At 41.5% G+C, this 13,042-nt stretch overlaps 1 protein-coding gene across 1 annotated transcript in view; it reads left to right on the top strand.

The window, feature by feature from the left end:
* ARHGAP12 (Rho GTPase activating protein 12) overlaps nucleotides 1-13,042 on the top strand; it is a 71,910-nt gene that overhangs the window by 24,144 nt on the left and 34,724 nt on the right. The window contains 1 exon segment of the mRNA XM_033166255.1: nucleotides 10,953-11,215. Within this exon segment, the coding sequence (XP_033022146.1) occupies nucleotides 10,953-11,215 (263 nt within the window).

Below are 13,042 nucleotides of genomic sequence, written 5' to 3'. Positions count from 1 at the left end.
GCTAGATTAAGCTGCCTGATTCCTTATTTGGGATTCCCTTCCATTTAGCTTCAGAACTACGTAGTTTGCGATGCTTGAAAAAAATTGCACCAGAGTTGCAAATTTATAAAAATTAGGGGCGAATGCTTGAGTGAGAGCAGGGAAGTACAGAAGCCCACAGTGTGTTTTCAAACTATGATTATGAGACTGGGTTCTGTCTGCAGCCTGGATATGGTCTGAAGGCATATGAGACCACCACCATTGTTGAAGTTAAGCAGGTGTGAGGTCTGATCAGTGTTTGGATGGGTTAGAGCACTTTGGAAATCACATGTAACTGCTTGATAGAATAAAAATGTAGTTAAAATATTTAGTCATATAAATATGCAGATTGTCCACAGATTGTTGCATGGCTTAGAATTAGCTGGACTATGCAGTTGCTAGTACCTCCTTGCCTTCACTCCAAACCCTGCATTTGCCGTAGAATTTTGGGGAAGGTGTTGCTTCTCTGACTCAAAACTCAGCAGTGTGGCTATAGAAATTTCACCTCCTCTTACTATTTGGGACCAGGGACTTCTTTCAGCTAACTGGTGATACATGTTCTTCATGCACAGATTCCGTAGAAAGACACATTCAGTTGAATGCTAGAGGAATACCACTGGATGAGTCCGCAGAAAAGCAAAGTCCACAGTATTTCTATAGCATTTAAAGAACACTAGATGTATATCACTGTGGGTATGACTGAACCAAAGTTTAGTACATAGTAGGTCCTTTGTCTTCAGTAGGTAAATTAATTGTGTGATTAACATCTTGGCTAGATATGAGCTGTTGTTTGATGGCTATAGGAAGCATTTAAGTTCACTTTGTTTTGAATTACAAATAGGAAGCTTGATTTCAATGATGAGCTATGTTTATTTTCTCTTACCTACTGAGTCACTATTACTTTTAAACAAAATAAATAAAAAATTCATTCCAGTAAGCACCTGTAGAGACAACTAAGTTGTTATTGGTATGAGCTTTCGTGTGCATGCACACTTTCAGATACCAGATACTTTGTTCGATTACAGCAGACCAACACGGCTACGTACCTGTAACTAATACTTTTACATGAGTCAAACTAGCTTAAGTTGCAAGAGTAGCTATGCTTCTAGTTTTTGCTTGTAAATATATGTAAATTTCCCTTTTCTGGTAAACCTAAGCCAGTGTTTTTCAACCACTGTTCCGGCCTAGTGTGCCGCGAGATGTTGCCTGGTGTGCCCGTTGGAAAAATTGTGTTTATTTGATTCCGATTCAAGAGAATTACTTTATATATAGTCAATATAGGCACAGAGTTAATTTTTTTAAACAATTTTCTAATGGTGGTGTGCCTCGTGATTTTTTTTCATAAAACAAGTGTGCCCTTGCCCAAAAAAGGTTGAAAAACACTGACCTAAGCAATATTTTATGTTCCATCTTTTTAGATTTTTTTAAGTACATGTGGCCCGTGGGGCCTTTTTTGGCTGCCCTCTGTGACATTTGACATTCCCCCCTGGAGCCTTCTGAAAGTTGGTAAGCGAGGTTTTGGGAAGGAGTGAGGGCCCTGACTTGGCCATAGAGTTCTCCTGCCTTCTTCCTAGAGCCTAGTTAGTGCCTTTCCTGCTTTGGGAAGGAAGTGGGAGGGCTCAAGGACCTGCCAGAGTCCCACCCCTCCTTCTCAAAGCCCTATGCCTCACTTAGCTGGGTTTGGGAAGGCCGCATGAGAGTAGGAAGGGGACATCAATTTTGGCCTCCCTCTCCTCCCCCTTACATCAAGACTCTGTGCAGCTCATGCGTTCCATGGTCGAAAGTATACTCTTGCGGCCCACTTGGTATGAAAAGTTGGGTCGCCCTGGTACAGTGGAACAAATTCCCTGCATCCCTTCAGCAATGCTTGATCTGTTTGTGTTATTATACTGTGTGTGTGTGTGTGTGTGTGCGCGCGCGCGAGCCTCTGTGATTTAAAAATGAATTTTAGGACAATCAAGAATGTGGGGATTAATAGCTTTAGGATTCAAACGAAAGATCAGTTCAGGGAAAAGCAGGAGTCTTAATAGGTAATTATAATCTTTAGAAAACCAAAGCTATGTTTATTTTTAAGAAGACTTTAGAATACCATTGTGTCTATATTACATATCAGTCTACCTGAAAGAAGTTATCTGAATAGATATATTGGAGGATTTTATTTGAGCTGTATTTTCCACATAGCATAATATATTCATGTTTGTTACCAGATAAGCCACAACTGTTTCATGTGCTTTTACAAACTCGGTGAATGCAAAAACTATTTAGAATTTGAATGCAACACTAGAAAACCCCGTAGTTCCCAACCTCACAATGTGTACATTGTGCAAACTAGTGCAGCCCAAACTTTGCACTGATGGGAAGTTTAGGTCCTCTTTTTGTTGAGGCTTAGTAATGGCAGCTGTTATCTAAAGCACAGTTCTGTTTAGCAAACCCTGCAGGAGGGGTACTTCAGGTCCACTGTAATCACTGCAGGGCTGTAAATGTTGGGGCAAACAGCCAAGTTCTTCATGTCCCTCTGTGTAATTCAATTGGAATTTTAAAAAGCACAAGTTCTATACTTAAGTTTGGTTATTTTTGTAGGGAATGTGTAATTAGTAGAAATAATGAGTGGTGAAGGGAGGAGGTTGCTATTCTTGTGAAACAAAGGATTTGGGTAATGAAACCTATTAACGTGCCTAAAAGTTGATACATAGATTTTGATAGTCTTTTACAGGTTGGTACAGTATGCTGCTGAGTAACCGCTGTAGTTTAGTAGTGTTTCAAGTAATCCATCATCAGCCAACACAATAGCCTGTGCAGGACTGCCCAATGGCATTTTGCTGCTGGAGTTACAGCAGCACATAGCAGGTGCCTTTCTTGCCAGCAGTCAAAGTGCATAGTATGCGTCTGATTACAAGTAGTGGGGAATCACAAGTGGGGAGAGTGCTGTTGTGCTCACCTCCAGCTTGTGGGTTCGCACAGGGATCTGGTGAGCCTTTGGTCTGAAACCAGCAGGGCTCTTCCTCAAATGTTTTTGTTACCCAAGTTCAGCCAAGTTCTTATGGCACTTGAGGGAGAAGATTCCACAAGCACTTTCCTCCCTCCCTCCCTCCCTGGCAGTGAAAAATACACAATAATACATGCAATAAAGAACAGTTTGCTACCTTTTCATGATACACCAGCTATGTGCGTTTGTGGCCTCTTTTTCTGCCTAATAATAGGGCTATCTAAGCATCTTTGTACTAAATTTGCAACTAGAAATATTGCCAATGAAGTTTCAAAAGCGTAATGCTTCTCCTGTGTTATAAGAAAAAACCGCTCCTTTTCCCTTATGGCAGATATGGCCAAACTTAGCCCTCCAGCTGTTTGGGGACTACAACTCCCATCATCCCTAGCTAACAGGACCAGTGGTCAGGGATGATGGTAATTGTAGTCCCAAAACATCTGGAGGGCCAAGTTTGGCCATGCCTGCCATATAGAGCAGTGTTTTTCAACCACTGTTCCGCGGCACACTAGTGTGCCGCGAGATGTTGCCTGGTGTGCCGTGGGAAAAATTGAAAAATTACTTTATATATAGTCAATATAGGCACAGAGTTAAATTTTTTGACATTTTCTAATGGTGGTGTGCCTCATGATTTTTTTCATGAAACAAGTGTGCCTTTGCCCAAAAAAGGTTGAAAACACTGATATAGAGTATCCAAGAGCCCATATAGAGTCCTTAAGTTGGTTCTCTATCGGTAGGAGAAACAACAGAGGCAAACCAGAGAATATTGAGAAGCAAAGAAGCTATTAAGCCTGATATTATTGACACGTGGCTTATACACTTATGTATGCCTTGTAAATTTATGAACATTTAATTTATATATTTAAGACCTTAAATTCTTATAACACCTGTGTGGTGCTTTAGCACCCAACAACTCCTGAACAACTAACTGTAAATCATTTGCTGCCTTTTCCGAAGGGAAGTCCAAAGGAAGAGATAAACTGTAGACTTCAAGCAGGATGTGGTCATGACAAAATTTTGGGCAGGAAACTGTCATCTTTCAGCAAACCACCAGAATTACTGTTTTGTGAAGCTTAAGAATTTGTTACTAAGATCTGTTCTGTCTCCAGTATTTCCTCATTTCATTACTGTGCTGAAGGGTCAAACATTAACGGTCTTTGATGACTAAAAAGGGCGCTTAACAATTAATTTCCTGCTAATGCTTCCTTTATGGAAGTAACTAGTACTTTTATTTTTATTTTTTGCTCAAATATAGACAGATCAGAACAATTGGATGGGGAAATATCCGTAAGGCTGGAATGTGTAATTTGGATAGTATTCTGCAACACATTTCATCAATGTTTTCGTGAATGCTGAAGTTTTTCAATTGCAATTTGCTATTTGATAGTATGCAGAGATCCAATGCCGTTTTTCAGTGAGTTTGTATTTTGTGAGCCCTTTAATGAGCTGCCGTGCTGCTTTATTATCCTATTACAGTTTTTAAATGAGAATGTTCACAAAGAGTTGCTGTTCTAGCTGATCCTCTGAATGCTGAGTGTGGTTTTATAATTGAGCCACGTGAATGTGTGTGAATGTTAAGGTACCCAATTATTGCTTTGTCAGCTGTAAACTATTCTTGCCATCTCAGCTATGGGGCTCTGTTGGTTGAGGCATTTCCTTACTGATGAGGCCTAAAGATCGATGATGCACAACATTTTATTATTAGTAAAGTTACTTTACTAATCCCTCACAAGATGTTTGCTTGTATCTGTTTGTTTTAAATGATAAAATACAAAGCGATTCATTTTAGCAAATCCGATGACGTGGTTCTGTAAATACTGCTGCTGAGGAAGCTAATGATTTAAAATAGAGGTCCAGGCAGCTGTGATTAGTTTGTTTGCTTCTTTTCCATACTTATTAAGCCCACCCTTCTCTAAATGCCCCCAGGGCAGCTTACAAAAGCAAACAAAATTAAGGTAAGTTCAATGTACATACAAATAAAAATAAAACCACAAAAAACAACCATTAGATGAGTGGTCAAGGGTTTCACACAACCACTTTTAATTACCCTTACATTTCTTGGCTAAGTAGAATAATGATCCTTAGTCTTTGACCAGGGGTCGGCAAACTATGGCCCAGGGGCCGGATGCAGCATGAAAGGGTTGATGAAAGGCCACATCGGCGTTTACCTAAATGCAACGTGGCGCGGCAAGCATCTCTGACGTGTGCTTTTTAGCGGTGCGGGGGACTGATTGGTCAGTCACTGCGCTGAGGTAAACTCTGACACGGCTTTCATTCGTAGAGCCGCCGCCGATGCGCAGCTGCCCATGGCTCCACAGCACCGGGGGGGCTGAGCAGAGAGCGACGTGGGAGGGAGCAGTGAGGGGGTCGGTGGCTTTGGCGAGCTTTATTGGGCTGGCGCTGAGGATGCAGCTGAAGCTGGGCTTCCTCTTGCGCACGGTGCTGCTGCTCGGCTCCTTCCTGGGGCTGCTGCTGCTCTGGTCGTTGCTCTCACCCCATGCCAGAGAGCCCATCCGGAGGACAGGGGCCAGGTGAGTCACTGCTTCCTGGACGAAGGAAGGCAGGAGGTGGCAGCGTCTCTGCGCCCCGGACAGATGGTGGACCTCCCCTCCACCCCGATGACGACCCTTCGCTGCCTGCTGCCCACCCGCTTTGGAGGCGCTGGGCCAAAGCCCTCTTTCTCTCTGCCTGGGCGCCTTCCTCTTCAGCCTGGGCCGGTGGGCCCGATGAGGGGGCGGCTTTGGAGGCAGCCGCGACTGCTGTCCCTGCCCAGGCTGAGGCCTGTGGTGTTGGCGAGGCCTGAGGAAGGGGGAGGGAGCAGCGAGAGGCCGCGGAGAGTCCTAGGCAGTGGCGCTTGGACCCTCCTCCCACAGCGGGGACGGTGGTTGCGGAAGCTCCTGACTCCAGCTCTTGCTTCTTCTCCCCCACCCCCCCGGTGGTGGTTCATGGTTTTTTTTTTTCAAAATATAGCTCACCCCCCCCCCCAAGGTCTGAGGACAGTGAACTGGCCCCCGCTGAAAAAGTCTGAGTACCCCTGGTCTTGACTGTATGTATTTGATCCATTGACCGTTATATTTTACAGCAGGGGTGGGAAACCAGTTTAACACTGAGGCAAACATAAATGTAACATTATTAATTATAGAATGTATGGAATCACTATAAAACAATCCCACTAGTTTTGGCATCAATTATAGCAAACACCTTCAATTCTGTACAGAATTGAACTGGACCATCTGCATGCACAGCTTCAGCTCTGCTAGTGGGTTATGATAATTTCACCCTGTGACTCGAGTCATCACAGAAGGCTGGAGTCAAGTGCTATTGGGGCAGCAAAATGCTAAACACAAACTAGGATAAACCCACTTAGTCTTCTTGCTTGCAATGTCTTCATGGCTGGACACATCATGCCCAGAGGGAGCGGGAGAATGTTGCTAGAATGGTTTCTGTTTGGGAGGCATTTTAATTAGATTAAAGTCTTAATTGGCTGATGCTTGCAGCTTAGCATAATGCATATGAAATATTTTAAACCATGCAGATTGGCTTGTGTTTAAAAGATGAACCATACATTAGTCTTAATATGTTTCTCATGATACTGCCTTCTCCATTAGGAAGAGAAAAGTTGTGCACGCAAATCAAAATAAAGTATTTTTGTAGGATTGAAGCATGTCTTGAAAATTCATTGAGCTATCCTAATGTGAGTAAGGCTAGGAGCTTGCTCTTTCAGAGGTTTCACACTGGAAGAGGAGGCCTCCATTTCCTTCTGAGCGTTTGGTGGCTGTAGGGGGAGTACTTTGCTTCTGTCAGGCTTTCCCTAAACCTCTGTATAGGTAGTGCAGATTTCTTACTTTGAAACTTCTTACCCTAAGAAGTTTAAAGCAAAAATATAGTAAGTATTCCTGTGACTTGGTTGGTATTGGTTGAAAATGGGACCAAGATGCAAGGATTTGTTTTCTCCTAATCTCTTCTTTTCTGTGTTCTTTTATTTTCCTGGATAGATATGATTGGAGTTTCTTTTCTGCTTAACTTAGGTCTGGGAGGTTCGCTTCATAACCTGGTTCACACGTTCCTTTAACCATAGTTAAATAAACTTAACTGCGATTCCACTGATAGGTTTGTTTTCTTTCTGTTTTTGTTCAAACTATGGTTGTTTCCTGGCAGGACTAGGGAGGGGTGAAACACCTGCGACTTACAGTAGTATACACCAGAACACTGTTAATAACATTAACAATTAAATTATGTTCATTAATTATTAAAAAGCTATAAAATGCATTTTTAAATCACGTTCAACCAAAGTTATTTAGTATGATGGGTAACCGGGGCTATTGTTTCACTTTCTCAAAGGACCAGAATAGAATAAAATCTATTCAGGTTGCTTCATCTTTTGCTAGAATAGAAGTTTGAGGAAAGCTACCATGACTAGGTTAAACTGGTTTTGGTTCGTTAGTAGCTCCACATCACAAAATAGCATCCTCCCTCCCTCCCTCCCTTTCTGTAACTTCTGTGTTTTTGTGTAAACTAATGTGAAGGAATGAAGCACCACAGGAGAACTGACCCCATATTGCTCAGGAGTACATGGTGTATTAGGGACGCGGGTGGCGCTGTGGGTTAAACCACAGAGCCTAGGGCTTGCTGATCAGAAGGTGGCGGTTCGAATCCTCACAACAGGGTGAACTCCCGTTGCTCTTGGTCCCAGTCCTGCCCACCTAGCAGTTCGAAAGCACGTCAAGTGCAATTAGATAAATAGGTACCACTACGGTGGGAAGGTAAACGGCGTTTCCGTGCGCTGCTTGGTTCACCAGAAGCGGCTTTGTCTTGCTGGCCACATGACCTGGAAGCTGTACATCAGCTCCCTCGGCCAGTAACGCGAGATGAGCGCCGCACCCCAGAGTCGGACACAGGACCTAATGGTCAGGGCTTTACCTTTACATGTTTTAAGTGGTCAGGTTTGCTAAGAAATGCTTTACAGATATTTCAAACATCTGCTGGGGTCCACAGCAACACCATTGGCTCAGAAGGGCTAAAAAAACCCTCAAAACTAAATTATTTAAAGCACTTGGAGCATATAAAATACCAGGTAGGTGGTTTGGAAAGCAATTAACGGAATTAGTGTTCAGTTAATATACAGGTATTGGGCTCCACAGTGACATCTAGTGAACAGTCTCTTACTTGCTAAGAGTTTTTAAAGAAATAGCGAATTTGAAGTGTTTTGCTTGCCGTTATCATTAGCAAGCTTTTCAACTTGTGCAGTCTAATTTAAATAAATCAGATCCAAGTATTAGGAAAAGTTTTGCTCAGTGAATGGTTTGTTAAACCTGAATCTACAGAGTAGTTAAACTTACGTTGGCGCAGACCCAATCAGTAACCTGGATGGATGCCACTGGGAATCCAATTTAAGAGTAAGATATAAGTATAATAATCAAAACATAGAAGTTGAGTGTTCTTACAATGGAAGAAATGTTTTCAGGATACCCTAGGTAATATTTCAGAATTCAGAAGTACCAGGTGACTTTGTGGGCTTGATGGAGCTGAAAAAATGTTGTGCCTTCTGGTGGGGCTTACTGTAGTGACTTTATGCCAATAAAGGTGTTGTATTGCACTGTAGTGACTGAGACAGAGCTGTGTACATAAGAGTGGACATACAAATTGGTGTGGGATACATTTGTAAATGGCTATTGGACATAATGGTTAATAAATTAATATTGCTATTCAGAATTGGAGCATTCCAGTTACTAGTACTAAAGACAAATACAGTACTAGTGTAGGACATTTCCTCTCTCAGAAACCCTTCTTTATAATTAAATGTCCTGTGGATATTATATATCCCTGTTGACATTAGCATGGTGTAGTATCTTAAGAATGAGCAAATATACTAGTTTGTTAATGCAAGCACAACCCTAGTCATATTTACTCAGCACTTACTCCCAGTGAGTTCAGTGGGACTTAACCCCTGATAGATGTGTGTAGAATTGCTACCTAAAGAAAAAGCAATAGAGATTATAATTTGATTATCCTAAAGACACGCTCACTTTTATGGTGTTTTTCTTATTTAGAACCAAGAATAAACTTCAGCTGTGCTAATTTCAGCGCTCAGAGGTGTGCTGTATCAGTGAACACACCTAACATCTGCATGCATGGAAATTGTGATTGCACAGTTCAAGGGACATTGTGCTGAAGAAAGGGAGCTGTGGTAAAGGTTAAGATAGTACCTCTAGTTAACCACATCCCTGGCTGTTATGGTTGCTGCAGGCCTCTTGGTTGTCCTTATGCAACCCCTAATCTACCTGCTATAAATCTTAATAAAACGATTAAGCTGAAATGAATAACCTGACATGTATCCCATGCTGGCCTAATATTGGCCACTAATATAAAACATGCACAAAACAGACTCTGACTTTGGTAGAAACGGAACTGCTTTACAGATCATGGGTTTATGCAATTGCGCTGCTTTGGTGTGGAGTAAATATGCAACACTGTTTCCCCTGCAAGTATTAAACTAAAACAAATATCTATGAGTGACAGATAAGCAAAATCTCACACCACAGGTAGGAACTTAAAAACCCCTACTTCTGATAGCTTGTGTTCTGGGGACTCATTTATAATAAAGTGATGAGTATGTACAAACTCCAAGAGCATCCTTAACCAGCACCATGGAAAGTTGATCCTGTGGGTTGCAGCTTTTGTTGCACTGGATTATTCCTTGGTACAGTGGATTTAGGTGTGTCTAAAGTTTAGATTGGGTGTCTACTAGCTTGTAGTGTACAGCTGATGAAATGGACAGGGTTTTTTATAGCCATATTCTTCCACATCTTCATAGAACCTTCTAGTAATGATCATGCATGGTTTATTATGCTTCAGTTTTGCCCGAAAAAGGAGGATATTGATTCCTGTATGTTTTGAATTGTTTGGGAAATACATTGGTAGAATCTGCTTTAATTTTGAGGGTAGGTGGGAGAATTCTTGCTGTGAAACCTGTGGAGGTTTTTTGAACCCGTATAGAGAACTATTCCCTGTATTATATTTATCTTTGGCATGTTTTTTAAACCCTTGACTTTGACTCGTGAATTTGAATTTGTGACCTTCGGATGAAGAACGATGAAGAATTTTTTTTTTTATACCATTGCTTGGCTATTCACCATACATGTGTATAAAGTTATAATAATCCTTTCTGGCTCAATTTCTGCTATGACAAGTCTTCTAGAAATTCTCTCTCCCCCCCCCCCCCAATATTCATGTACAGTAGCAACTTATTCCTGCATAAAGGCTAGTGGTGTTAGCCCTAGTGCTCTAGGGCTAAGGTGTTGCATTCTGTTTTTTCTCTTGTCCAAGACTTCAGCTCAAAGCAGACCAATTCAGGACAATATGGGCATCTTCAGAGCATGCCATGGAGCACCCAGCCCCTTCCAGTTGACTTTTTTTGAAATTGAGTGACTAGCTTTTTGTTTTGTTTGTTTGCTTGTTTGTTTGTTTGTTTGATTGGAGGGGCATTTCCTTTGAGGTGGGGAGGGGTTGTCTTTTTGTGGTTGTCAGTTTTGGGATGTGTGTACAAGAGTGCTGCATGTTGTTTTGAAGAAACCGTACTGAGCATTGGCTGGTTTTTCTTCTGTGAAATGGATATTTTGTAGATCTCCATATAATGCCCCTGCACTCCAAAAGGCTGAAGGCCTCTGTCCAACACTGTTTGTTTTAGATATAGTGTATGTACTGCCCTTGCAACCTTTGGGTTGAAGAGAAGAATGTAGATTTAACTAATTTAACTAAATCTCAGCCTGTTTAAATCCATTGGTTACTCTTTTTTTAGCAACTTCAGTTTATTGGCTGTTAATTGTTGTAAAAATGTATTGTGGTGAGATATTCTTTGGAGTTTTAACACATACTCAGATGTACACATTTTGCTGCAGGGCTCTCAATGTTACTATCATATTTAAGTAAAATGCATTTTCTTTTGTTGCAGCCAATCACACCACCAAGCCAAGGAAGGCCAGATTCACCAGTTTATGCTAATTTACAAGAACTGAAAATATCTCAGTCTGCACTCCCACCTTTACCTACACGTCCTCCAATCCAAAATTAATGGGAATGGGAGACCCACAAAGATACTACAGGGCGCTGTTACTATTACAACAAAGGAACACAAGAGAGAACCTGGAAACCCCCACGTTTCACTCGGGATCCAAGCATATTAAAGCAGACTCTGTGAATCAGTAGATTCAAGAGGTAAGTTTAATTGATGCTAACCGCATCCAGCAATGATGGACAACTTCAGTTAAAAAAAAAAACCAACCAACCAGTGGTTTTAATTTTCCCACCTCAGTTATGGAACTATTCATTGAGCTTTTGTTTTAGTTTATTGAGGAGGATATCAGAGCCCAAGTCTAATCAAATGGTCCTTGCTTAAAAGTCATGCAACAGAAGCACATGACCCTATTTTTTCCCCTTTAGGGAACATCCTATCCTAGCCTGCAATCAGTGGCGGAGCTTCATGCTCCGGCACCGGGTGGGGGTGGAGAGCGGGCGGGGCTGGTGCGTGTCTTGGGGGCATGGCGCGCCGCCTATGGGGGTGTGGCGCCCAGTGGTGGGCAGCCACGATGGCACCCCACCGGGGGCGGTGTGCGCTCCCCCCCCACTCTTTTCCTCTGCCAGTGCCTGCAATGGTGACACATGTTTTCTCAGACTTTGTTCACAATGTTGTGGGAAGCCAAATTATGCTTACTGGGACTGCATGAATGTGTGGGTTCCCAGCTGAGGCGCTCCTATCTGGCTAAGCCAACGTTTGACTTAGTATATTATCTGAAGAGAGAGATTAATACTCTCTTCTCACCAACCACCATCTTGTCCACAGCTCCTGGTTAGCAAGGAAAGAACTGAACCGTTAGTTTTGGTTGGATGACACACTAAGCAAAACCTTAGCTTAGCTTATCGCAAGAGAGGACTTAAAAAGACCCAAGAGGATCAAAGCAACTGGGATCTCTTCTGTGGGAGCACTCATGTTTGCACAGTCCCAGTTAGTTATAGTTTGGCTTATAGTGATGTGTCAACTAAACCATAATGTAATAAGAGCAGGGGGAAACCCTCTCCAGTTTTATTGACTGTTACATCTTTAACAGCAAGAGCTTCTTAGTTTCCTTCTCCATGGTCACTATGACTTTGAATTAGCTCCTTATGTCTAGTAGTATGTGTGGGTCTTTGCCAGATACTCTAAAAGCAATTTTTGTGTGTTGTGACTGATGTGTTTTAACATTAGCAGAAAGAAGAGAAGACCTTAATTCTAATGAAACATGTCTGTGTGTCCAGTCAATGTTTATGGGCTTGTTGGGAGGGGAAATATTGACAAGCATATGGAAAGCAAAAGGGGAGAGGTGGAACTGAGAGAAAAGAGCTCTTAATAGCTTGGGCGGGTGGGGAATGTAAAAAGTATATTTATTGCCTAGAGCATTATTACTTTTGTGTGTATCCATGTGTGTGATACTTTTTCTTGCACTTGTTTAAGGTGGCATATACTTGCCCTCCCCAGTTTTATTGACTGACATTTCTGCCTCTTCATTGTTTGTTGGGTTGGATTACTGGTATGTCATCTGATAATTTTAAAATATTAAAGCATTTTTAGTTTTGTTACCTTAGATTTCACAACATTAACTGATATCTTAAACCTAAGTTAACAAAATTAGTTATTGAGGGTTTTTTTTATAAGAGATGTGATTCTCCTTGAATTAGATTTTATGTATTCATCACATGTTTTGGAGTGTCCTGACATCTTCCAAAATGTTTCAGGGTTCAACTCTGGTTGTTGTTTTTTTAAAAAAAATCCCTAAAATTGAGCATAATTATAACCATTTCACTAAGCATCTGACACCTCCCCCCCCCCCCGAAATGCTTTACTGGATATAGATTTTTTTAAAAAAAAATTAAAAATGTATTTATGTGCTGCTTTTACATAATTGTGATCAAAGTGGCTCACAGAGTGAAGACATATCAGTATTTATCTACAACAAATGTACAAATTTGTAAACATTTCATAAATTGACATTTATGTATACATTAGCT

Source organism: Lacerta agilis, chromosome 12 (assembly GCF_009819535.1).
Source record: "Lacerta agilis isolate rLacAgi1 chromosome 12, rLacAgi1.pri, whole genome shotgun sequence".
NCBI classification, from domain to species: Eukaryota; Metazoa; Chordata; class Lepidosauria; order Squamata; family Lacertidae; genus Lacerta; species Lacerta agilis.
Note: the sequence above shows the minus strand (reverse complement) of the source record. Positions and strands in the feature narration are given on the sequence as shown.